Source organism: Haliotis asinina, chromosome 6, assembly GCF_037392515.1.
Source record: "Haliotis asinina isolate JCU_RB_2024 chromosome 6, JCU_Hal_asi_v2, whole genome shotgun sequence".
Taxonomy (NCBI): Eukaryota; Metazoa; Mollusca; class Gastropoda; order Lepetellida; family Haliotidae; genus Haliotis; species Haliotis asinina.
Genome location: NC_090285.1, coordinates 66,675,032 through 66,702,979, shown reverse-complemented (window position 1 = coordinate 66,702,979; position 27,948 = coordinate 66,675,032). Strand labels below are relative to the sequence as shown.

The following is a 27,948-nucleotide window of genomic DNA, read 5'->3' as shown; positions in this document are numbered from 1 at the left end:
CAGTTGTAGGATACAGCGATGGAGGCCCGATACAGTATTAACAGTGGCCACAGTAACACTCTTCAATGGGAAGACTACCTTGTATTTGGCTGTACCCTCCTTATTCCAGCATGTGTGGGGTTCTACCATGCTCTCAAAGACAGGAAGAAAAACAGCCCATCGGACTTCCTGGTGGGAAACCGTCAGATGGGCACCGTTCCTGTTGCACTCTCTGTGACGGTGACTTTTTTGTCAGCTTTGACGTTACTTGGGATGCCGGCTGAAGTCTACATCCATGACACAATGTTCTGGTTGCTTGCTCTAGGCATGATCTTAGCTGTTGCAGGGGCGGCGCATCTGTTTATACCCATTCTGTACAGGCTCGGGGTGACAAGTGTTTATGAGGTAGGAACGATTATACATATGTAAATATGTTGATAAAGGACAACAAAGGGAATACTTGCAGCTACAAATGTATATGGAAAGGTGCCGCACAGGAAGCCGTATCTACTGACGAAACTACCTTATGGTCAGGAGATTGGATGTAGTGGGATTGGGGTGTCCTATTAAACAATGTGCACAATTCATCTAAAAAAAACTCATTTAGAGACTGGTGATGTTTTTTTGCGGGGGAGGTTGCGTGTAAAATGGTATATTTATTTCGGGGGAGAATGTGGGGGTCAGTAAAACATGATACAACCTTTATATAATAATATTCTTTATTTATCTTCCACTGGAGAGTAATACTAGTCTTTATCATGGTTCATAATGTCATAACGGTTCACAGTTATGACGTGACAATGCTAATGCCGCTGTCGCAACTAGACCTTGCTTGACTCGCTGAAAGGTGCGAGTCATCACACTGTAGGCACTTTCGACGCAGTTTCTGTGAATTTATGTTGGCGAGTAATAAACAGAATGCTAAACTCGCTTCCAAGTAAGACTATTTTTATTAAACTCGCTTTCGCTCGTTTGATACCAACTCATTCACTCGTGTGATAAAAATGGTGTAACACGGAAGGTCGTTTACTATCCTCTATATATTACTCTCCCGTGGAAGATACTGCAGTGTTATATTTTACGGCAATATTACTCTAAGGTAATACCGCTAGACGTATGGCGTCATAGCGGTTCACAGTTATGACGTCACAATGCTAATTGTGCTAGACCCTGCTTGACTCGGGGAAAGCTGAGAGTCATCACACGGTAGGCAATTTCGCAGAAGTTTCTGTAAATTTATGTTGTAGTGTGATATACAGAATACTAAGCTCTGTTTCGTGAAATGCCATTTTTATTAAACTTTTGAAAGATTTAGCTTCAAACTCGCTTTCGCTCGTTTGATACCTACGGAAGAGTAGAAGGGCCACGGTGAAAACTTTTTTGGGTGGTGTCACCATCTCCTACGTTAGACATACTATCTTCTACGTAGGACTTAAAATATCCTTTTATTTATTATTATACTGAGAAATGTTTGGTTATGTTTGGTTAGGATGTTAGATAGTAGAAATGCACATCAATGCATATTCATGAAACCAACGCAGTGATACTGCACCACAGCGTGTGTGTGTGTGTGTGTGTGTGTGTGTGGTGTGTGTGTGTGTGTGTGTGGTGTGTGTGTGTGTGTGTGTGTGTGTGTGTGTGTGTGTGTGTGTGTGTGTGTGTGTGTGTGTGTGTATGACATGGACCTTGATCTAATTGCAGTTATGGGTATTCTCTTCCTCTCTCTCACTCACACCCGCACGCTCACACACAGACAGAGGAGGGGCAGAAGTTTCTGATATGAAATTCTCGTTATGGCACGTCCTCCGAAAGTTTTCTTTTGTCTTTATATGATGCTAGGTTGGATCAGATATAACGCTCGTTTGCAGTTTGCCCTGTCGTTGACTTTTATTGCTTACAAGTTGACTTTACTCGGGTGGAAAAGTGCTGAATGCCGAGTAAAGCAATACGGCATCAGAAAAGCAATCGATTGTTATTATAGCTGTGTGTATAAGGGAATAAGTACGGACAGATTGCCACCGACGGTCTGAGACACGTCTGTGCACGCAGATTATCACTAACGTGCAACGACCTCTGAAATATTCAGTGCAGAGTTTCATCATTTTTGAACGCATGAAAAAAGTATTGTCAACGTTATTTGTTTAACTATACATCGGTTCATGTGTAAGCAGTACCTTTAAACAGTATGGAATATTTTCCAAAATCTAGTTTAGAGCAGTTGACTGAAGTATGCGGCTACACGTATACTTTGTGAGTCTAAAATTTTGATGGGTAGTATAGTTGAACACACGAGTCGAATGGTGAAGGAAACAGTAGGCTCTTAGAGTAAATGAAACATATGACAGTAAACTGTAATGGTAAATATAACACATAACTGTAGACTCTAAACGTGCATGAAACACATGGCTGTAGACTCTAACAGTGACTGAAACAGTTAAAAAAGGAAATGGCTTCCGTGCCTGGGGGTTTAAGTTAACTATTTCAGATTCATGTCTATTAACATATATCGAGCATCTCCTACAGGAGATTATAAGGAAATAGTAAGTCCTACGTAAGTGATAGTACGAGTCCTATGGAGGAGATAGTAAGTCCTACATAGGAGAGAGTAAGTCGTACGTGGTAGGTATTAAGTACTAAGACTTACGTAGGCGATACTAAGTAGTAAGTCCTACGTAGGGGATAGTAAGTCCTGCGTAAGTGATAGTAAGTACTACATACCTGATAATAAGCCCTACGTAGGAGATAGTAAGTCCTACGTAAGATATATTAATTACTAGGTCCGACGTAGGAGATAGTAAGTAGTAGGTCCTACGTAGGCGATAGTAATACCTACGTAAGTGATATTAAGTCCTACGTAGGAGTTATTAAGTCTTACGTGGGAGATATTAAGTACTAAGCCTTACGTAGGAGATACTAAGTAGTACGACTTACGTAGGACTCACTACATAGTATCACCTACGTAGCACTTAGTATCTCCTATGTAGGAAATAATAAGGCTAAAAAAGATTTTTACCGTGGCCCTAATGCACTTCCGTAGAAACCGAATCATTAACTCGTTTAATAAAATTTGTGTTAGGCGGAAGGTCGTTTAGTATCCTCTGTTATGATTATGAACGGGCTGTGTAAGATTTAGGGATCTCAGTATTTATAAAAAAATGTACGATCTTGCTGATTAGATGCTATTTCCAGTTTGTAGCCTAATGCAAGATATCAGGGATAAGGTAAACTGCAACGTTCAACACCAATCGCCATCTTAAACCCACACAAGTCGATATTGCTTGTCTCGTTACAAACACTAAAGTTGTCCACAGTTACTATCACATTTGTGAATAAATATGTTTAAACCAACAAAACAACAGTTTATTGAAAAATTGGAACGATAACTTCACGCGTTCAAATCTTAAGGGACTGTACACGCTGAGCCATGTAAATCAGTCGACCTTCCAGCCTGGAGTGTTTGTGTCCATTCGCTTTGTAAACTAAAGGATATTCACGTGGTTACAATGGTGTCTTATAGTGATGTTGGATGCTTAGGCTGCGGTTGGGGGAATATGCATTCTTATGGTCAGGGATAGCTGTTGTGTAGCTGTCGATTCATACATACATTTTATTGTATGCATTTTTGTGTCTTTCTTGGAAAATGTCATGCCCAGTTTATATGTGTTCCAAGTTTTCTAGTTCCTGAACCCTTGATATATCTGTGATAATATGTACTGAAGTCCAATATTTTGTTTTCGTAGCTGTGTTAGAATATTTTTCAGTATGTTTCCTACAAGAAACTATTTCAAGTCTGTGGAAACGCAAGGACATTAACAGTGCTGTATTATTTTGTAACAGTACTTTGAACTGAGATTTGGGAAGCGAGTACGGATATTTGCGTCTCTGAACTGGATCCTACAAGTGGTAAGTTGTGACATATTTGTGCCATAAAAGTTATGTTATGAAGCGGTAAATTGTACTGTAAATATCTGATCTTTACAAAAAGGAACATAACTGACCATATCATGAGGATATGTTTAAGAATTTGCTATCAGTGATACCAGGTGTTCGCAGAAAGATGAGCGGGTCCTTGCTACAGGTGGTAGCCATCACAAATACATTCAAGGGCAGATCAGTTGTTCATCTGAAACAGATTAGGAAATTGCTTCGGAAATAATGTTTGCTAAGATTGCATCAAATTTAGAACCCCCGTAAGGTGGCCAAGCTTTGGTTGTCGGTGGTCCATAGCCTGTGCTTTAATACGTCATATCGATTTGCAATTGGAGAAATGGAAATGATTAGTTTTTAGCCTTGAATTCTGTGACACATTACTAATGTTTTACAGTCCTTCGTGATAAATATTTATCATAGACACTAACGTTGTTCTCTAAACTATATGGCTGAAATAGTGCCGGTGTGACGATCAGTTTTAACTCACTGACTCAAATTTAGACTTTTAAAGTTTTAATGAAGCCATGTATTATTGGTCACGTCATGTGACACTCTTTGAAACGTCCGTCGAAAAATCATTTTCAGTTGTGTATAAAGATTGCGAAGTGAAGACACCAAAGGTTGAAAGTGCTAAAACATAAAGGGGCAGTTCACAATGGGAGAGCTGGAGTTAAAGTATCTTCTGGAGAGAGTTTTTCTCCCACGTTGTGTCTTTGCATGGATCCTAACTGACACATATGGGGCGGACTCGCTGGTTTCCTAAATTTCCATCTCAGGATACCAGGTCATAGACAGACCTAAAATTTAATATCTTTGATAAATTACCTTTTTGACTTTGCCTAACAGAAATTCCGTTTCAGGGATATGAAAGCTCCTGTGAAAGTAAGCATATTTATTTGCAAAGGGATGCCAGCGACCTAATAAAATCCATATCTGCTCAAAGTATAGACATGACATCTCTGAAGCGTGGTATAATTCAATGTACTACAGAATTATCGGGTTTGATTGTAGGCTTAAAGGTGAAAGCGTTCGTCCGTCCAGCTGAAGACCCGGGTTCATTTGCCCACATGGATACAATGTGTGAATTCCATTTCCCATGTCCAACACCACGATATTGCTTTGGTATTTCTGCGGCGTAAAACCATACTCACTCACTAACAATTGTGTGTTCCGGGTGTCGGCCAGTGCGCATGCCCTGCCATATCACTGACATACTGCTGAGTGAAGCGTTAAACAAGAAGCAAATAACATTTATTAGTCTTAGTCTTCTGAATAGAGACGTTAGATATCTGAAACATATCACATCAATAATTATACCTGTACGATTAATGGTTTATTCATCATATTCACAGCTGCTCTACATGGCTTTCGTCCTGTATGCTCCATCACTGGCGCTCTATTCAGGTGAGTCATGTTGTCAACAATCACGAGATAAAAACATTGAAATAACATAAAAACTGCATATACTAATAGTTTACTAAACACTGCCAAGTATTACCGCACCATACAGGTATTTCAATATGTGTGCATTTGTTGAAAGAGACCCCGCAGAATAACGGCGGGAAGATGTTTAAAAACGTCACTTGCCATATTCCACATAACAAACAACACATGACAAAACTGAAACAAACAAACAACGATGCACACAGTTGTATCTTACGATCCGATAGCCATGCTTCAAACAGTTCAGAATTAACACAGGTGTGTTCGGTAAGATAAATACGTTGTTCACTGGTCTCTCCAGTCGCTAATTATGCCATCCCAGTCATGACTGAGCCCCGTCCACAACAGTCATTTTAGGCAATATTGTAACCTGAGATATTTCCCCTTGCCAGGGCCACACCCTGGCACTACTATCCGTAATGTCTAGGTGGTATCACAATTCCTCAGATGTGATGTGACCCTACACCGTTCTGCCCAATCATTGTCATACACAGCCCAACACTGACGTAATTGTCTGTGAAGTCGGGTCTTTGTAACGCTATTACATGGCGAGGATGAAACGACTACGCACTGTTTGGAAGCATAAAGTCGAGTACATGGCTCCATGCAGTCTTTAGAAAACAATGATTTGCTCTTTTGCAATGGTTCACAACGATTCTTTAAGTTCCCTTGTGCATGTCGTGCCTATGCATGACTTCATTCATTATGACCTCATTGTGTGCCGAGGTATTTGAAAAACGAGATGTCATCGAAACGTGGTTCTGAACAATCTTTCAGTTTTTAATCTGGACGCGATCGCTTTAACACGAGATGAGTGACATCTGCAAATACCCCTTCACTGTGTTGCTTAACCCGATTTTTAGTATTGGGTAAGAGTCTGTTTTAGAACGTTTCCACTTTACCTCACTATAACAATCTGATACAATATCTACAGGAGCAACAAGGGCAACACAATAATTAGGTGGCACATTGTCATTTCATTCATGATACTACTTTCTAATCATGTTGACATCACAAAGTCTTGTCCATTCATGAAGGCATGGCGTCAGCACAACTTTGTCAACTTTCAGACTTTCGTATCAGTAACACACAGCCCATAGTACCCATCACGTGGTATTTGTTCAGGAATTGACAAAAACAGTGACACTTTATCTTTATGACTGGAATTTCTCACTTGAGACGTCTTGTCATAATGTAGTTTCTTGGAAGTGGATTCTTTCAATATGTCACATGTCCAGAGGTTTTAGTACTCTATGAACAGGCCAAGAGAATGACCTTTGAAAGTGCTGGTCAAATAGAAACTTGATTCAAAAGAAGACTGCCCTTCACGACTACGTTCGCCATTCCCATCTATGGCCATTCCCATCTATGTCTGTTTCACAGCAGGCGTTACGCGTGCAGTGGATATACTACTTCATATTTATGTGACGGGTGAAGATAATCTTCAGATAAGTCTGTCAGTGTGATGTCTGAAACAGTATTCTGCAGGGATATTACAGGGCAATCTTGTAATGCATGTCTGCTTTATGCCTCAGAGAAACAACCCGGGCACACTCTGAGACGTACTATATACAGGCTAGAGATCATTCTCCTTGTCATGGCCTGAATAGTTCATTAAGACTAATTTCTATTTGCTTTTTACGTCTTTCTAAGGTGTGACGTCAATCTCAGGACATATCCTACGTGAAATGTTTGGTAGGAGAATTGCTACTTAAAATATACCTTTACACAAATATTAAAAGAGGCCTGCTCTTATGTTCCTTTTTGTGAACACCTGGTGTCATCACCGATTTTCACCGTTATGATCTATGCATATATTTTTCAACGCTATGCTTTTCACGTCCCAAATGAGCCTCTTTCGGCAGATAATCGATGCCGACTTTCCCCCGACTTTTCCAGGTGTTAAAGTAATCAGTAATTATTGTTTTCACCTTTAATGTTCGTTGTGAGTTTTTAATAGTATAACTAAAGAAAGATGGTATGATCATTTTTGTGAGCTTTTCAATAGGACAGATATAGCCGAACCAGATGCACTGCTCAATTTCTGTACAAAGGAGAAGTTGATAAGGAGATACTCGAATCCACCATAACCAAGGATAAAATCCACAAGGCTATACAGCATATGAAAAATGGTAAATCTCCAGGAATGGATAACGGTTCCCAGATGTACTAGAAATTCTAATGTTGTTTACAGACGATGTAATTCTTGTGCCAGACACCATTGGTGGTCTTCAGTGTCAGCTAGACACTTTAAAATTGTATGCAGATAAGTGGGGATTAACTGAAAAATTTGGATAAATCTAAAGTAATTAGCGGTTAAGGAAACTTGGCTTTTTAATGGGAGAAGCATTAAAACGGTAAACAGCTACAAATACCTAGGTTTTGTGTTCACATGTAATAGTAGTCTCAGGCAAGCGCTCTCAGAACTTGCATCCCGTAGTGAAAAAGGCTTTAATTCAATTAACTATAAACTTAAGGAAATTAGGAACAATACCCTCGGAAGTATTCTTTAAAATTCAGCCAATATACTTATATGGGTCAGAGGTATGGGGATTTAAAAAGATACGACAGCATTGAAAACGTTCACTTACAAGCAAGTAAAATATTGTTAAATGTCGGTCCACAGACACCAAATGTAATAGTATATGGAGAATGTGGGTGTTTTCCAGTTTATATTAATTCCTACGTTTGAACGATGAAATACTGGCTTAAGTCAATGACAATGCATGAAGGACGTAGCCCGAAAAAGGCATATAATATTTTATACTACCTAGACACAGCTGGGTACCACACGTGGGCCTCTGAGATATGCCATATACTTCGCTCGCACGGCTTTGGATTTGTCTGGTGTTCACAAACAGTCGGTGATCCGTATGCTTTTATTCAGATTTTTAGAGAACGCTTGATCAATATGTTTTATCAAAATTGGACATCTACACTTGAAAAAAGCTCACGTTACAGGTTATATGCACAATATAAGAGTCCTGGGGGATATCTCTCATTAAATTTGGAATATAAATTCAGTAAAGTACTGGTCAACTTCAGAGCTGCTGTATTACGGTTAAAGAATAACGAAGGTAGGCGGCAAAATGTTGCTGTATCTCAAAGAAATTGTCCCGCTTGTAAAGTAGACCTAGAAGATGAATATCACTTTTTTTTAAAATGTCCAGCTTGTAGAAATCTTCGGGAAAGATGTTTGCCTGACAACTTGCAAGTAAATATGATATCGTTTAAAAAATATCCTTAAACGAAACAAAACTGAAGATAATTAATCTAGCTCGTTTTATCTATTATGCATGCACAATAACAGAAAGGTTAGAAAAATAGAAATTAGTATTAGAATTATATTGAAAAAAAAACAGTACAGACACACGTGTACATATATGTGCTCTGATATTTCGCATTGAGGATGTAACTGAAGGAAAAAATAACTCAGGCAGACAGGTAAATGCTTATTCCTTCAAGAACTGTTTCATGTTTTTATGCCTGTTTCGAAGATGTACATTACTATGTATATGGGCCTGTGACCTTCATACGTAATAAACACTTTAATGATGATGATGAATCTGGCGTTTTGCGTCTGTATTCCTCATTGTGCTTGTACATTACAAACTGTCATCGTGTTTCAGTGACAGGCTTTAACCTCTGGCTGTCCATCTCCACTGTGGGAGTCATAGTTACCATCTACACTGCTCTGGTGAGTACGGGTGCAATATATTATCGTGTTTGTACATTATAAGATGTTCACTGTCTCGAGAGGGACATGGATTGATGTACCTTCTAAGTTTATGTTCCCTGAACAAAGCATTTATCTTACCAAACACATCAGTGTTAATTTCAAAGTGTTTGAATCAAGGGTATCGGATCATCATGAGTACCGTAGTTAGGCAACAGCTCTAACATAAAGTAGAAAACAAATTCCAGCAGGTCGGAATTTCAAGGGGATTACATTAAAAATGTTACTCGCTTGTACGCGGGGAAGGTCGATTGGCTCTGCCAATCAGAAAACCACATATATGCATTATTTAAGATAAATATTTATGATAAGTATAGACAGGGTAATTTTCATTGGGACCACAGTAGGTTAAAAACTCCCCTATCGGAAATGGTTAAAAAATGCACGTTCTCGGCCTTGGGCTCTCGTTTCTCTTTCCTTCAGGAGGTCATGTGAAAAACACTGCTTAGTTACAGAACTCGTAAGCTGCGTGGAGTTCACGTGATGTAGAATGCAGTGTCGTATACGTAGCACGAGACATCATGTCAATGTAATCTGGCCTCTAATTGTTTCTTCTCACGCAAGAGCCAGGTCTCGGCATAATAAACTGATTTAAAATATCAGAAACATCGCTGGTCCGTATAGCCACTGGGTTTTTAACGGAACATCAGAGTATGTATAACAAACGTATACAGTAAATGAAGAAGGCGCGTGTATGGAAACACAAATAAATGTATTTTAATAATTCATAATGGAAAAATTGAAATAGGCGAGAAACCATGCTTTGTCGATCTGACGAACTGAAATAATGTAAAATCCTGCTTTCCCCATAGAATATTGGATGATGATCTTAATTATGGTAAATATGCACATTGGCTCACGCCTTTTGGCAAGCATCCTCACATTTTGATACTGTTTCAAAACAACATGCTCATAATCTAAACGGTCCACAATGATCTCTGTGGAAGTGACCATTTTCCTACTATACTAAAATCTATATCTCCCTCTGATGTGCCTCCATCATCAGGGCGGAATTTTAAAAAGGCTAACTGGGCTTCATATGAAACACTGTGTTCTGAGAAACTTGATTCTGAACGTTTTGTTGACGTTCCTGATGCTATTAAATGGGTTTTTTTCTGATGAACTGAATTCCATAGCTGATGAGTGTATACCAAAGTCCTCTGCAGTTCCACATATTCGAAAACCATGGTTCAGCGATGAATGCAAACAAGCTAGGAAGGCAAGGAAACAAGCAGAACATTATTTCCGTCGCCATCCTATGGTGCATAATTTAATAAAGTTAAAATTTTAAATGCTAAAGCGCGGCGTACTTTTAAACAGAACAAACGCCAATCTTGGTAAAATTATGTAATACTATCCAAAATAAATTCTCGGACACCCACGTCCAAGATATCTAACATGGTCCAGAAAATTAAAGGTAAAGGTACTAAATCTAAAGTCCATCATCTTAAACATGGAGATCAATTACTTACTGATAAATACATTGCGAATAAACTGGGCGAAACTCTAGCTAAACATTCTTCCTCTTCTAATTATATACATAAATTTCAGCAATATAAAAAACAACAAGAAAAGAAAAGTTATTAATTTCAATTCTGATAATGGGGAAGATTATAATAAAACGTTTTCTATTCATGAACTCCATACTGCTCTTGATCAAGCTCATCACAGCTACAGGAGCTGATAACATACATTATTAACTCCTGAAGCACTTAGCAGAATCCTGTTTAGAAACGCTCTTGTCAATTTTTTATGATATTTGGTCTTCCGGGAAATTTCCTTCTTCGTGACGTGACGCTATAGTAATACCAATACCTAAACCTGGACGTGACCATACAGATCCATCCAATTATCGTCCGATTTCATTAACTAGCTGTGTTTGCAAGACCATAGAACGCATGATAGATAATCGACTTGTTTGGTACTTGGAAACAAATAATCTCATAACAGACATGCAGTGTGGTTTCCGTAAAAACAGAAGTACAGTCGATAACATAGTGCGACTAGAATCATTTGTTAAAAACGCACTAATTAATAAACAACATGCTGTGTCTATCTTTTTTTATCTAGAGAAAGCATTTGACACAACCTGGAAACATGGCATTTTAAGGGATTTACATGACCTCGGATTGCGAGGTCGTTTGCCTGAATTCATAGCCAACGTTTTAAATGACAGACAGTTCCAGGTCCGTGTGGGTTCTACCCTGTCTGATCATTACAATCAGGATCAGGGTGTTCCGCAAGGCAGTATTTTGTCTGTCACTCTTTTTAGCATCAAGATCAACAGTTTATCTAAAGTTGTAAACGATTTAATTGATGGATCGTTATTTGTGGATGATTTTAATATTTCTTGTCGTGGTAAAAATATGCATACTACTGAAAGGCAACTGCAGCTGTGTTTAAACAAAATAGATAAATGGTGTCTTGAAAATGGCTTCAAATTTTCTAAATCAAAAACCAATTGTATACGCATCTGCCGTAAATATAAACCTCATAAAGACCCAGAACTATTTCTACGTGGCACCCCTATCAAACTTCTCAATGAGGCTAAGTTCTTGGGACTTATTTTCGATTCACATTTGACCTTTTTTGCCGCATATTAAAGCCCTTAAAACCAAATGCTTGAAGGCACTCGATTTATTAAAGGTTGTTTCTAATTCAAAGTGGGGAGGGGATCAGTCTACCCTCCTTCACTTACATAGATCACTCATCCGCTAAAACTTGATTATGGCTCCATCGTATATGGTGGAGCCTTCAAAAGCAACCTTAAACTATTCGATTCTGTCCATCACCAAGGTCTAAGACTTTGTCTTGGTTCTTTTAGAACTTCACCTACTGACAGTCTCTATGCTGAGGCTAATGAACCATCGCTTGAACAGCGCCGTATTAAGTTAGCTTTACGATACATCACTAAATTATACTCTAATGAATCTAACCCTGCCTATAAATGTGTTTTCAATCCCCTTTATGAGGATTTATACAACAAAAAATCTTCTCTTGTCCCACCTCTAGGACGTAGAATTAAACCTTTTCTTTCATCGGCGGGCATTGATCTGGAAAACATAGCTCCCTCCCATCTTCTTTCTTGTCCTCCTTGGCAGTTGGTTAGGCCCCAAGTGGACCTAACATTGACCACATTTAAAAAATCCGAACCTAATGAATTACAATATAAACAAGAATATAATCAACTAAAATATAAATATAGCAATTATAAATCATTATTTACAGATGGGTCCAAGGACGGTGGCGCAGTGGCCTGTGCCATTGTCAATGGATCCAGAACAATATCTTCTAGATTACCAGACAACAGTTCTAGTTTTACAGCTGAAGCTAACGCAATACTAACGGCTCTTAAATATATTCAAAGACACCCTAAACACAAACAGTATATAATCTACTCCGACTTTCTTTCTTGCCTTCAGGCTATTAAAAATATTTCTTGTAAACATCCACTTTTGACTGAAATTATTGAATTGTATAATAATCTTGCTACTGGCCAATACGACATCGTCTTCTGTTGGTTACCAAGCCACGTAGGCATTTCCGGTAACGCAATGCCTGATCTCGCTACTAAGACAGCACTCAACAAATCTATGACACCACTTCTTATTCCATACTCTGTTTATAAAGCTAACATTAGATGTTATATACGTGATCTGATGCAGAAGAAGTGGGACACCCAAGAAGGTATAAATAAATTACATGAAATAAAACCGTATATTGGTTACACCTACTTGGGCTGTCAGTCCAGATTTGAAGAGGTTATTTTACGACGATGTCGTATTGGCCATACTAGATACCTTTTGAAAGGTGAGGATCCTCCATTTTGTATCCCTTGTGATGAGAGAGTCACGGTTAAGCATATTCTGCTTGACTGTGTTGAATTCTCCATCACAAGGGATAAATATACATCTGGAAAAAAGTATTGCAACACCAAAATAATTGAAGGCTGGAATTTCTTTGATTTTGAGAGTGACCTAGTTGTAGAAGAAAACTCGTACTTTTTCATCTCCTCCATCTGTTGCATCTCTCAAACACACCCATGCAAGAAGCATGCAGGAAAAAATGCACGTTTAAGTCATGCACCAAGAACGCTATAAAAACACTTTAAAAACTTGATCAGTTCAGTACCGAATTCAAAGAGCACAACATTTCTGGGCACACGGGTGAAGAAAATGGGTCCTCCACAATTGTCGACAGCACTGAGGTGGCAGATAATTGGAATGAATAATTGGAACGAATAACTGGTATGTCACTGCGCCAAATTGGTGTTCAAATTGGTCATCATCCATCAACCATCAGCCGCATTTTGAAAAAGCATTGGGAAACTAATGATGTGAAGGACAGAAGGCGTTCTGGCAGACCTCCATGTACTTCTTACAGGGAAGACAGGGCCCTTCTGAGTCATGTGCGGCGAAATCCTTTTGCGCAGAGTAATGTTTTAAAACGAGAATGGCTGCCCAATCGACGAATTTCCGACAGAACTGTCCAGAATCGACTGAAAGCAGCAGGTCTTCGTGCTAGACGGCCTGTTAAACGTCCGCTGCTGACAGCTGCTTACAAAGCTGATCGTCTGGGCTGGTGTGGGGACCGCAAGAACTGGAACATGGCATCGTGGAGAAAGGTCCATTGGTCCGATGAGAGTAGGTTTTTACTCTTCATGACAGATGGCAGAACCCGTCTTTGGCACCAGAGAATCACCGCCTACACACAGCCTACACACAGAGGAACATTATGGAACAGGTCCCATTCGGCGGTGGATCTTTGATGGTATGGGGATGTTTCTCCTACGATTGCAAACTGCCTCTGGTGACTGTAAGGGGGAACCTCAATGGCGTTAAGTATCAAAGAGACATCTTGCAACAGGTCGTTGTTCCACACTTTGACAACCATCCTCTCCGTACAAAGCCTGTTTTTATGGATGATAACGCTAGACCTCACAGATCTGCCCTGGTTTGCAATTATCTTCGTCAGGAAGCCGTTACAACACTACCCTGGCCTGCACGAAGCCCTGACATGAATCCAATTGAGCATGTGTGGCACATTTTAGGGCGTAGGATACGGCAACCTCCAGTTCAAAATCTCGCACAGCTTTATGTGGCTCTCCATCAGAAATGGAACCAATTGCCTCAAAGGCAAATCCAACGCCTTGTTCTGTCAATGAGGAGGCGTGCTGCTGCAGTTGTTGCTGCTGACGGAGGTTACACCAGATATTGATATTCTTGTCTGATTTAAGGACTTCAACACTAATTCTAATGACATTAGTGTTCCATCAACTTCTGACCAAGAATACCTTACTGCTATGACCATAGTTATTCTGCAACCGGTTTTGTGTGTTTTGTGCCATTGTTTTAAAATGACAAGAATGGATTAAAAATATGACAGAATACACGCAGTTTTGTTGTCATTTTATTGTCAATAGTCTATTTATCTCCCAATGATGGGTTTTAGTCCATTTTTTTGCACAACCATATTATACAATTCGTATATGTCACAGCAGATTTCCAAAATCCTAGTGTTGCAATACTTTTTTCCAGATGTATATTTCAATGTCAAAACCGTTAAGGATCTTTTTACAAACGTTAGGTCTCATTTAATTATTGTTTTTTTAAAAAAGAAATTGATTTTTTGGTTGAGTTTTGAATGGTGTGTTCTGTAGATAGATGTGTTTTAATTATTGGTAGTTTAGATTAGTAACTTGAATGGCTGTACCCTCAAAGGGGGTTGACGTATTGTAATATTATTGTCCTCCTGAGAGGGTACGTAAGTCCACAAACATTCACTGGTAAATTTAAACTTTCCACTGTTATTAATCGTAGCTTATGTGTATTTTTAATTTTTGGCTAGATATGTCCAAATTGCTAACAGCTGTAAATCCAGCTAGGATCCATGCAGGTAGTAAAGGTACTGTAAGTCCCTGTGGTCCCTAGTATGGTGATCTACCTTCAGTTGTTAGCAGTCTATAGCCCATTTTTATATTGTATTGTCCTCTATAGATAAATTGTTTTAGGTATAGTTACTAGTTCTATATTCTACTCTGTGATATTCTTGTTGATTCACTGTCCTTTGTTGACAGGTTTTATAATAGACATGTTTCATTTCAGTATTAAATGTTCTCGTCACGATATGGCTGAGATATTGCCGATGTGACGTTACATATTAACTCACTCACTCACTCATAATCTAAACGGATTCGTACAATGGACTATTTATGATATTGTGATTTTGGTAGGTGTTTTGTGTTTTTCTTTTTCAAGGGTGGCATGAAGACGGTGATATGGACTGACTGTCTACAAACAGTCATCATTATTGTTGGGCTGGTGTCTCTGTTGGTTCAGGGATCCATGGCTGTGGGAGGATTTTCGAAAGCATGGAAAATTGCTGGCGACAGGGATCGTCTACGGTTCTTTGAGTGAGTAGACTCACTCAAAATCTTGAACAGACAACGACCTTGACCATGAATGTAATATGTTTAAAAAGCCTGCTTTGTTTTTCAAATGCGGATATATCGTTTCAAGACATTACATTCGTGCATATTGTATATATGGTGGAATTCAACAGGTCGTTTGAAACAAGAGCAGCGCCGTTATACAAATTCACCCTGAAAGTGCTTCACTCGTATTTAATGAAAGCTGATTGGAATGTAACACATGTCATATTTGAAATTTCACTCTTCCCAATTCGAACCTGCACCCTCAGAGTCACGCACGTAATCGCCAGCACACAAAGTCAGCCGCCTAGCCCTCTCAGCCACCGCGATTTCCACGAAATGGAAGTCGGACAATTGGTAGTCTGGACTGCGTACTTTGTGTACCCCTCTGATAAGTGTAAATTGGCACGACTGAAACACAGAAAACGTGACACACTGTTATGTCGTGAAAGTTTCTGTGAGTAGATGAAGAGACATAATGTGTACAATAAAAACGTTCCGCCCACAACAGAATATTTTAATCTGTAGTTGTTATCACTGGTGAACTGTACAATTCAACTTACATATTTTTCTTTCAATCCCAGGTTTGACCCTAACCCGGGGGTTCGTCATTCGGTGTGGTCTGTTGTTGTTGGTGGAGGGATCATGTGGATGTCCCAGCTAGGTGTCAATCAAAGTCAGGTTCAAAGATTATTGGCCTGCCCCACCCTCAGGAAGGCAAAAACGTGAGGATCACAATCAATATGTCCCAATCAACATTGATAAGATCCTAGGAACAAACAGACAGTTAATACCCGTGTCTCATAGGAAGGACTGGTGCCAGTGTGGCAAATGTCAACTGCAGTTTGTATTATCGTATCGATAACTGTGTCCTTTATTACTGTTAATTCTATCAACCGCAGGTTTGTCTGGACCGCAAGCAAGTCATAGTGACACAAAGTACATTCATTCTTACAGTCTTAACAGCTGTTAACTTGCCAGTTTTGACTCCATAGGGAGCCCTGTCTGGGGTAAGTGACCCCTATTCAGGGGTGCGTCATAAACAGAGTGGTCAGACACGGTTATTTATCACCTGTTGTGTCAGTTTCAACAGTCTGTCCGGTCTCCACTGCTGACTACGTTTATCTAGCTTGAATGTTACTGATGGGGCTAAACCAAACCTCATTGACTAAACTGTTATACAGATTGAACGTAGTACGAACTTAGCCCGGTATATTGTTCACTGACAGGGCGCTGTGGCTGAGCTCAATAGGCCTGGTGTTGATTGTGACTTTGTGCACGCTAACAGGGCTGCTCATCCATGCCTTCTACATGGACTGTGACCCCCTCAGATTCCAGAACCTCATCACAAGTTCAGATCAGGTAACCACTGTAATGGAAAAGCATTATAGAATGGAATTATTATCAATTTGTTTCACTGTTTCATTACATTTCCATCCATTTTATAGCAATACGTATACATAATATATATGTGCATATTGATGTACAGAGGATTGTGTCTCGTTTAGATATACCGAAAAGGATATATACAAGGACATCGTAAATGTACATAAGCTTATGATTGATGTAAAAATCATATATGCATTACACCCGGGGTTACTAAAATTCATATGTATAAAACAATGCCATAGATGTACACGTGGTTGCAATTCATGTCAAAGACTTTACAAAGAGTTACTACAGGCGTATGTAGAGAAAACCATACACAGGGAGACGACCAAGGACGTCACAGTTGTTTACAGGATTGTGATCACATTAAATGTCATATTGATCATTGCACAGGGTTATGAAAAGTATATGAAAAGATAACCAAAAAGCGTGAAAGCTTGCTTGTTTACAGTTTGAAAATTCTGTAAATTTTGTTGCTAAATTTTCATGGTAATAGAATGGCATTATGGTATAATGGTTTAATATCTTAAAATGTATGATTTACCTTTCAAATGGAGAGCTATTAGTGTCCAAACTAATCTTCATTACAACAGAAGCATTGTAGGTTTAGAGCTGAGATCGCTTTAGATAATTAGGTCTTGCACTATACGAGGAAAAAAGTATTGTGCTAAAGTATCCAAATATTTAGAGTTAACTACCTGTTTCTACTGAACGATTTTGATATTGTATTTCGCATGTTTTATATTTGAACCGTAATAGTCTAGTTGTTTTACTGTCCCATGACGACGGGTTTTACAACTTACACATATTCTTTATAATCGTCATATTTGTTCCCGTAACCATATGATTGACATGTTGCCGATTTGACGTTAAATATTAACTCACTCATTGACTCATTCATTTCATATATTTCACCTTCTTACTTAAACCCTCCTCGATACTGCCTACAAACCCCCTGAGATTCTATGCTGCCGAGGGTTTAATTTATTACATAAAGTGCAAGTTTGGGGTTGGGCTGTGTCAATGTATCATGTTCCATATACCTGTATATGAGCGATTGTTTGTAGTGTATAACCTGTACTAAAATAGTCACTGGCAAGCTGCCTTGTGGTTTCATATTTTGCATTCGCACAATGCACACAGGCACGTGTTTGTCCAAATGCACAATGGATGATATAACGCTGTTTCAGCTCCTTCCACTGTTTGCTATGGATGTATTTGTGAACACACGCGTGCTCCCTGGTATATTCCTGGCCTGCATCTTTAGCGGGAGCTTGAGGTAATGTACATTTAGTCACAAACACCACGTCAACGCCAGTGTAATAGGTGTGGATTAATTGAGGACAAATGCCATCTGGTGCTACAGGTATAATAGCAGGGACGGTCGTATGAATAGATCACGGAACACTGGGGAAACACTTTAGCAGTCTTCGGTGTAATGCCCAAACTAACATCAGTCACACTGCTTACCTTTGTCGCGAACACCTTTTCGTTTCATCATTGGGGTGAACGAATGAGTTTGCTTTCATGCCGTTTTAGCAATATTCCACCATCACAGTAGGGGACACCAGGAATGGGTTTCACACATTGGACGCATGTGAGGAATCGAACCCGGGTCTTCAGGGTCAGCGAACGCCCTAACCACTAGGCTACCCGACCGTCCAAGTGAGATCACTGATTTTCAGTAATCCATGCAAATATGTATTCTCGCGGTATTAACGGTTACGCGGAATGGATTCTTTTCGGTACATCATCTGGTGTCCATGTAATGACATGAATGTATTAGGGCATGTTAAGTTTGGTGCCATTACGTAAAACCTGAATGGGTAGAGTCATGTCCGGTAAAACAGTTCGCATCACTATGAAAACGAGTAGTTCTGCATTTATTATAGAACAGATGGCCATCAGTATTGGTTACTAACCAAAATAGATTCATTCGGACATACAAAGAACTTTTATTGTCAGAAATACATTTAATATTGAAATGTATAAATAATGGGGTTCAATAGTAAGATATTGCTATATGTCGTTATATATATATCAGCTGCAATGTCCTGAGAAACGAAGGACTATCTGCTCATACTTCCAGCACCCTATCGTCAGGTCTCAACGCACTAGCTGCCGTCATTCTCGAAGATTACATCCGGGTTTTCTGCTGCACCATAATCACCGACTTCCGGGCCACCATTATCTCCAAGTTTCTTGGTAAGCGAGGTAGCATCTATGAAGCTGTGATATATCAAATCCGGTGCATATAGACTGTTGACAAATAGATTCGATGTTTTTCTTTTAGTTCTGCTGTGTGGAGCACTCAGCCTCGCTATTGCATACCTTGTGTCATCCTTTGGGAACATTCTTCAGGTGAGGAAACAGACTGAAAGTCTACAAAGAGGAGAGTAGGTGAAATGGAGTTAAACACGTGTTTCGGGATGATTGTGGAAGCGTTCCAAGATATCATATCGCTGTGAAAACTGGCTTCCTCAATTAGACGCCTAATACTGATTTACGACTCTCTATATTACAAGCTGTTCACAAGCCCATTAAAACGGCGACAGTGATACTGATTCATGTCAGTGCAATTTATGCTAACACTTAAATCAGTAGTGATGTCTACAGAGTGTTCTGTATATTCTCTATAACCTGCACTGAACCTTGATGATATATGATTTACTCACTTACAGATGTGCTACACGCTACAAAGCATCATGGACGGCCCATTGTTTGGACTCTTTGTTCTTGGAATGTTCTTCCCCAGCGCAAACTGGGCTGTATGTACAGGAATTTGCATACATATTTTCAGAATAATGTAAGGATCTCATACATTTATCAAAAATCAATCGGGTAGCCATCTGGCTTAACCCATCCTGTACATGACGCTGAGGCCTTGAGCATAAAGACGACCTGACATTTAACTGGGAAAGGTGGTACGTGGATGTTTGGTGTGATATATAACATCAGTAACAGCTGCAACACCATGCTGTCATCTTGGTCATTCTTCTGAAATAGCTATTGCAAAATATCTACAGTTTAAAACAAGAAAGCTGAGAAAGCAGTTAGCCCCCTATCTGTTCCGTTTATTCCCATGTAGACGTGCCTTAGAACATACAAATGAATGATATGATGATATCAACAAGCCATGTACTCCCCAGTGAGTTCAGATTGATAATATGATGTGCCGTATGAGTCTGACATCCAATGATCGATGGAAAATCAAAGCGGCCGCCAGCAGCTGCGCTGAGCTATAAACATTTTTATAATCGAGCGAGTTGACTGACACCAACAACACAGAGTGACACCAACAGAGAGTTCCCTATAACCAATTTAATGTTTTTTTTCCAAAATGTTTGACCTTTTATTCATTAACTCAATACAAATTATAAAGAACTCGTTTTCATGGTCCTCATTTGTGATTTAATGTTATTTTAATGTCATTGCAGCGTTAAACATCATCTGAAGACATTACCACATTGTGTCTTTTAGCTCCAGTCTCACCCTTTCTTTTCTGCTAGGGTGCAACAGCTGGATATTTCACTTCATTTGGGTTTATGTTGTGGATTGGTATCGGCTCATTCATGTACGGGGTGTCAACGCCAACATCCGAGACCTCCGTCGTCGGCTGCAACTGGGAAATAGCTGGTTATAACAACACCTATCCACAAAGTGTTTACAACATCACCAACGTTCAAGTTAATGAATCTGGGATATCAGAAAGGTAGGTTGAAATCAATGCACTAAAAATCAGAGGCTCGTATGTTCTTGTAATTAAATGGGATGTGGAGAAATGGTGCCAGTGGCACAGACACTTGTGCCTCAAAGCAGCTGCCATCCAGGTATATATTGTTCATGGCGGAGTCTTTGCACCATATATAAGGAAACCGGTGTAATAAGGTCAGTTTCGCTTTAGGACGAGTTCAACAAGGCTCATTGTACGCAAAAACAGAACTATACACGCAATTCTGACGATTCTGGTTCAAAATGTCTGCTGAGAATGTTTATAACTTTCTTACCGAATCGCGTGTTTGCAGCATCGTGTATATGGGCAACACATAACCAAACACACCGGTGTGTGGATCTTTGCTCACAAGGAACGCTGACCACCACATTTTTTACACAGGAGGACCTATGTCCAAAATAGAAAAGGTTTTCCACAATAATAAAACAGCATTATATGAAATAAGTGTACGTTTTTTTATAGAGTGGCTGAGTTAGAATTTACAGTCACATCGGCAATATCTCAGCCATATCATGACTAAAACAAGTTATAAATTCATCATAAATACATTATTATTCAGAAGAACCTCTCAACGAAACACAGTAAACCCAGCTAGAATATCACAGTATTTTAGAAGTAAACATAGCGTCTGTCTCTAAAATTGGATTTCAAATTCGGACAAGACAGTATAATATTTGATGTGTAGAGATCGCCAACAACTGAAAGTAGTCACCATACTAGGGGTCATGGGGACTATTTTATTTGGCTACATAGAGACAGCAGCTGACGTAGCTGCGCGGGTTCACAGTCACTGGTTTATCCAAAGAATATTAAAATGTCAGATACATTGTACAAAACTAGATCGGTATCATATTCAATCATTGCCATAAAATCACTGAATATTTATGAAACTGTAATTATATATATTTCTCTAAAGCTCGATGTATATGTATGTTATATATGATATATATGTTGGAACATAAAACGCCAACGAAACACAAAGTAACTTCGTGTTGACAGGGTGATATGTTCTTGAGAGGGAAGATGATCTGAGATACCACATCCAAAGACGCTATACACGAGCCTATTACACTGGTTCCTGTCGGTTGAATATACGCAATCATCACCTGAATATCATGTTCCTTTCGACCAGTTAATGCATACACATACACAGCTGTCTTCCACAATTATGTTACGCAATATCGCATTATTTAACACGGGTAAGTGAAAATGTGTCAACCCCGTACTTGTCATACACTGACATAGTCTGTCGATGGTGTAATCATTACCAGCAGCAGTGCGAGCATCAGTGTGACCACATAGTATACTTGTACAATGCTCACCAAGATCACGATATATAGGTAGCCTCTGAATTGTCCAGGTCATCAGGTGCATATATACAGAATATAAACAGAACTCACTCACTTTCTCTCTCTCTCTCTCTCTCTCTCTCTCTCTCTCACACACACACACACACACACTTTGTCTCTCTCTCTCTCTTTCTCTCACACACACGCAAACACTTTATTAGGTTTTATGATATCATGCTAGTTTTAGTTTAACGTCTGTGTCATACTAGTATGTTTACTGTTCTTCGACAACAGACTTAAAATTTCTCTACGTAACCATGATTTATAACCATTATTTAGACCTTTCAAACATATACCATAACCAACCCGCTGTATACAGTGACGTAACACACGGGTATGGCTATGTATATATAAAGGATACCTCCCAACTTCGCCGTATACAGCAGCTGTAGATGATTTGGCATATTTCTACAGAAATACGCCTGCAATATGTTAAGTGTTTTGTTTTTTTCAAATTCAGAACATTTTACTTCACAGCAAACATGACCCGGGAAGTCAAAGGACGCACACCGCAGGCCGAATAAATTTCATTAAAATAGAGGAGTAGAGGTTTTATTAATTTTGCGTTCGTGTGAAGCATGCACACATCAGAAACATTAAACCATCTGAAATTGTTTGTTTTTGTTTGTTTGTTTTCTAAGCGAAAGAAATTAAGAAAGTTAGGACACTGCTGAAAATTTCTCGACACTGACAAGTCAAACGGCACCTTTGTCTCGGCTGTTCGGACATGTTGACAATGAACTTACAAAGGTGCACCCTTCACAGTAACAGCCAAGCAGTTGTGACACGGTCACGCTGTGCAGTAGTATTTACTAATGGTCAAGCTGGACAGGCTGTAGTAGAAGTAACTAAAGTGTCGAATAGCTCGCCGCTCGCTTGGGCAGAATGTCCCGAATCATTTCCAGTCAGCCCTTTGGTTCTTTATGAAGTATGATGTTAGTATAAAGTTGGATTAAGCGGAAAACGTACTGGTGTAGCCATCTCGATCTTGGCCACACAATAACCAGCCCCTGTGACGCCATTGTGACAAGAGTCAAGTGCTTATGGACAAGGCTTTGAAACATTCTTCATGGACCCCACAGATATATGTCAGTGGAACCATAAAGCATCACGATGTCATTATAATGGGTATTGTCATCTAAAGTTTATTGCTCCCGAAAATTCAGACTGATTGTGTTTTCTTTGCAGAAACTACTATTCGATATATGATTTATCCTATCTCAACTACACTGCTACCGGCATGACTGTCACCGTTGTCATCGGGATATTGGTCAGCCTTGCTTCTCGTATGTATGCTCTTAAACATCATTACTGGAATACCCAATTCCCGAATAAGGTTATAAATTAACTGTATTTTGTTACAGTGTTTTCATAAACAAGGACCCATCATTCGCGTCTGTCTTAGTGAGTGAGTTGAGTTTTACGCCACACTCAGCAATATTCCAGCCATATGGCGGCGGTCTGTAAATAGTCGAATCTGGACCACACAACCCAGTGATCAACAACATGAGCATCGATCTGCGCAACTGGGAACCGAAGACATGTGTCAACCACGTCAGCGAGTCTGACCACCCGATCCCGTTAGTCGCCTCTAACGACAAGCATGGGTTCTACCGCGGACCTTCACGGGTCTGGTCAAAATTCAGAACGGTGTCTGTCTTAATGTCAGTGTGGCCGCTGATTTATAAACAGAATGTCAAAGGCAGGCTGTATCGAAACGATAATACTTGTAGACATCAGTTATAGAACCAGATTCATGTGGACAGCAACCACAACTTACACCCTTTGTATTACGCACGTGCATTTGGTTTCCAGGGCGGTGGGTTAAAGACCCACCTAGAGCAGTGATGTACAGTCATTCGTTACTGGATGACCTTCTTCCCTGTCTGCCGGAGAGGTTCTTGTCTGTCTTCAGATGCAGTGCACCAGAACAGGTGAAAACCAGAATTCTACCATGTATTCGCAAAACGCTATTGAACAGACTCAGTCTGACATTTCAGATTGTAATTACAACTTCTTACAAAACACCAATCAGATTTGTTTGGCTCATCACTACCAACAATGACAGCAAATCTACAATGTCAATGTCAGAAATGACGTAAAGAAACTGAGGGTTCTAGAAGTTGGTGGTAAAGAGATGACTCTCTATGGGTGATCAGCTTCATTGTTTGTTTCAGAATGGCGACGTTGTATGCATACATTTTATTCTGTTTTCTAGCATGTGGAAGAATGATGATGTACACCAGTTTATATACAAGGTACGCGTACATATGATAATGACATTACAGTAACAAAGGTAGGATATCAAAGCATCATAGGAAGTTACATGATGAGGGAGGGACATTAACGTGATGATGAGCTAAGCTAAGATAGTATATGTAAGTTCATTTGGCAGATGCCAAGAGATGGCTGATCAATTAGAAGGAAACCAGTGGTGAGGAATGTCAGTTAGGCAAGTGTATGAGTAGGAGGTGGGTTACAGTGTGCCATGTGTAACAGGATGTTGTAAGACAGAAAACAAAGAAACACGCACGCACGCAGTAAAACGAACGTACATTTTGTAGCATCTTGTTCAGGTAATGCCATGTGTTTGGTTTTTTTGTAGGAGGTTGTCTTTCAGATGATATTTGCTACTTTAATCAATACGACCTAACTTCTTTTTATCTTTTCAAGGGATTCCAAGCGACGCCTGTAAACGACAGTTCCGAATCCAGGGAGCAATGCGTATGATGCGTCCACGATTGGCATACAGTCAGGTCTTTACTTATAAATGACAAACAAGTGAATGCGTTCTGGTTTCCAACTGACGCTGAACTAATATAAAACAGTCAGTATCTGTTTCCCGGACTGCAACGTATACATTTGATCCCTGTCTTTCTAGTTTCCACTTGTAACGCTACTGGCATATAACCATTGCCCATCATCGTGGCGAACGGTGTTATCTTCACCCTATACTCTAAAACACGAAAATCGTCCTTGCGTGCCCTACCAACGGGTACAAATATATGCATTGAACGAAATTATATTACATTTGCCCTTAGCGCAGTTTTGTCTGAAGTCTTCCTTCCCGTAGTTTGTCCGACGTCAATGGTAGATCAGAAATGTATTTGGTATTCTTAAACTTTAAATATGAATATTCTCCATAAATGTAGTCAATATATTGTCTATTATATTTATGACACGTTTCCCTGGAAACTTAACTCGGGGCAGTCGCTTTCCCACATAGTAAAGCATCTGGTAGCTAGACATACTCAGCTTTGTGTGGTAGTAGTTTAGAAGGTAAAGACATTGAACTTTTTTGTGATGCGATTTAATTTCTCGTGTTGAATCCTTTGATGAATATCAGTATTTCTCCATATTACCTCATCTTTAAACGCCTTTTCATAAAAAATCACCTGCTCTTTCTTTTCTTAAATTTTGCTGTTTATCTTACTATTTTGATCATCACATACTTTATTATATGGTAACCTCTAACACTTCAAAGTTGACTTTGAATTATTAATCTGTGTTTTCGAATGTACTTATTCGTCCTTCTTACACTCTTTACTTGTTTTACATTACATTGAACTGTTTATTAGATGCACTCCGTATATAAACATTTTACTTAACGTATTTTTCATTGAAACCTTTGTGTAGCGTAAGCTCCTCTATATGAAATCATTTGCTGTTACTGTTTGTATCTGGAGTATTGTTTGTGTTTCTGTGCCTTTTGTTGTCGAGTGTTTGTCTCTCCTTAGTGAACCCGTGAAGATTCCGGGGTAGGTCTTCAGCAACCCATGTTTGTCATCAATGGCGAATATACTTGTCGTAAGAGGGATCGGGTGGTCACTCGCGGACTTGGTTGACACAGGTCATCGGTTCCCAGTTGTGCAGATCTAATCGCATGTTCTGGATCACTGGATTGTCTGATCCAGACTCGATTATTTACAAACCGCCGCCATATAGCTGGAATATTGCTGAGTGCGGCGTAAAGTTAAACTCACCCACTCTCATTAAAGAACAGTGCTTGGAAATCATTGATTTTGGAGCAAATTTCTCGAGCCTTATTTTGAATTCGTTTTTGAGAGCCCATATGCGACTATTCATGTTTGATTTGTCTTCTGTCCACCGGTCAATTTGATAAGTGATACAAATAGCACTTGTTTAAACATCTGATTTTGTATTTTGGAAGTTGATTTTCCTTTACTTTGTTTCATACCTTGTCGCAGTTTAATGAATTTCTAAATGAGAAGTTTCATTTTTGTCAATCTTAGACGCCTTCGGACTAATAACTCCAAATACTCCTGTCGATAATGGACGCTGCGGATAGTAATGGTACAAAATCAAAGTTAACAGATATTAAATGTTAACGGATACATAGTATTATCTCCTCTGACATTATCTACTGACGGGTTTGCTGTCCACGAGTGGCGTCACGTCAACGACCATATTCGATTGGCGCATATACGGAGTCGATACCAAACTGGCACATTCACGGCTGGGACATTCCTGGCTTGAGACCCAAAAGTGTTAGAACCAGTCGCAGTCAGTAGCGTGAGCACGACGTCCGGTCACGAGGTCCAGCGTTTCTCTGATACCACAGTCAAGCACGCCTACCGTGCTGTAGATAGCATGTGACTTTAAGACGTCAAAGACTCAGACAGTACATTGAACAAAGGTCATTCCTGGTTTCATCTTGGTGGTCTACAACTAGACAACTCTGATGTATAGACAGTTCTGATTGTTATTGATCTACTTACTGCAATGGTCTTCATCTCAAGACATCTGGTGGTCTACAGATGGATAACTCTTTGAAAAGCCTGTATATCTCTATACATAGTTCACTGTATCAATAAGTCAACTGATCAATGCGTACCACGTGTTTATACATCAGATTATGTCAGTTGGAACTTTCTTTTCCTTTTTTGTGTTTCTTACCTTGACGCATGAGCGTGAATTTCTAACAGAGATGTTCCATTTTAGTCAATCTTAGACGTTCTCTGTAACAATACTTCAAACGAAGATGCGACGCTCTCTCAATTGGACAAATATGACCGTCTACATCTTGAGAACCCTTATGATCTTCACCTGGAGACCTCCGATGGACAAATATCTGGACAAAATTGATGGTCTACATCTGGACAACCCCAATGGTCCTCATCTGGTCAATGCTTATGATCTACAGTTGGATAACTCTGATGGCCTACGTGCGGACAACTTTGGTGATCTTAATCTGGACATCTATGATGGTCTACATCTGGAACACGGTATAGATCTGGAAAGCCCTGGTGGTCTTCATCTGGAGAAGTTTGATGGTCAACTCTGGGCAACTCAGTTACTGAACATAGTCAGCTGATTGTTACACGTTTAGTGGTATGAGGTGGCACCATAACTCAGGGAAGAACACTACAAGTCTGCTTCTAATATATGTGCACCAAGTTTAAGTATTATTTTTAAACCTATATATCAGTCGAAGTTACGCTGTGGCAAAGAAACTTTCCCTCCGGGTTTTTCCCAACAGGAAATAGTGCTTTCTGGTCTGTCTTCTACAAATGGGTACAGTTTCTATAGCGAAGACCCCTGCCAACATGCTCGCGGGTAGCCTATCTATCGCGGGGCCAGTTGTTTAGATCCTTGTGGCAGCTGTCAAAACACGTGTCCATTTGTCACAATAAACCAGTTTCCTTAAATGGTGGCTTGATGAGTCTAGTCAGAGACTACAGCTATCAAGAGTCCGGTGGCACCGTGACATACAAGTTTCTACTTCAGCCATTTGTAGAATAGTAACGCGAATTTATTGTAGGGTAAATCTGTATTATTTAAATGTAAATCCACATCAATGACGCCAGTACAACTTGTTAAATTTTCAGTTAGTAGAGTGGTTTTGGTGGAAGGATGCTTTAAACGATATTTCAGTCAATCAATCACAGTATGCCATCTTGATATGGAGGGAGAGACCAAAGTAATGTAACGGTTTGCA

The 27,948-nt window shown here is 39.6% G+C and overlaps 1 protein-coding gene across 1 annotated transcript; it reads left to right on the top strand.

The window, feature by feature from the left end:
* Positions 1-27,658, top strand: LOC137287566 (sodium-coupled monocarboxylate transporter 2-like). Its single transcript, XM_067819929.1, has 15 exons — positions 1-384; positions 3,817-3,882; positions 5,262-5,313; positions 8,982-9,049; positions 15,346-15,500; positions 16,103-16,243; positions 16,748-16,880; positions 18,098-18,186; positions 18,997-19,112; positions 19,201-19,268; positions 19,589-19,675; positions 20,417-20,619; positions 23,178-23,275; positions 23,805-23,923; positions 24,663-27,658. The coding sequence occupies exons 1-15, from the start codon at positions 19-21 to the stop codon at positions 24,717-24,719; spliced, it is 1,818 nt and encodes a 605-aa protein (XP_067676030.1). The 5' UTR covers positions 1-18; the 3' UTR covers positions 24,720-27,658.
* The last annotated feature ends 290 nt before the right edge of the window (positions 27,659-27,948 follow it).

Coding starts and splice junctions, on each gene's coding strand:
- LOC137287566 (XM_067819929.1), top strand. CDS start 19: ATGGAGGCCCGATACAGTATTAACAGTGGCCACAGTAACACTCTTCAA. Junction 16,244..16,747: donor ACCCTCAGGAAGGCAAAAAC/GTGAGGATCACA, acceptor GTTCACTGACAG/GGCGCTGTGGCTGAGCTCAA. Junction 20,620..23,177: donor GAATCTGGGATATCAGAAAG/GTAGGTTGAAAT, acceptor TTTTCTTTGCAG/AAACTACTATTCGATATATG.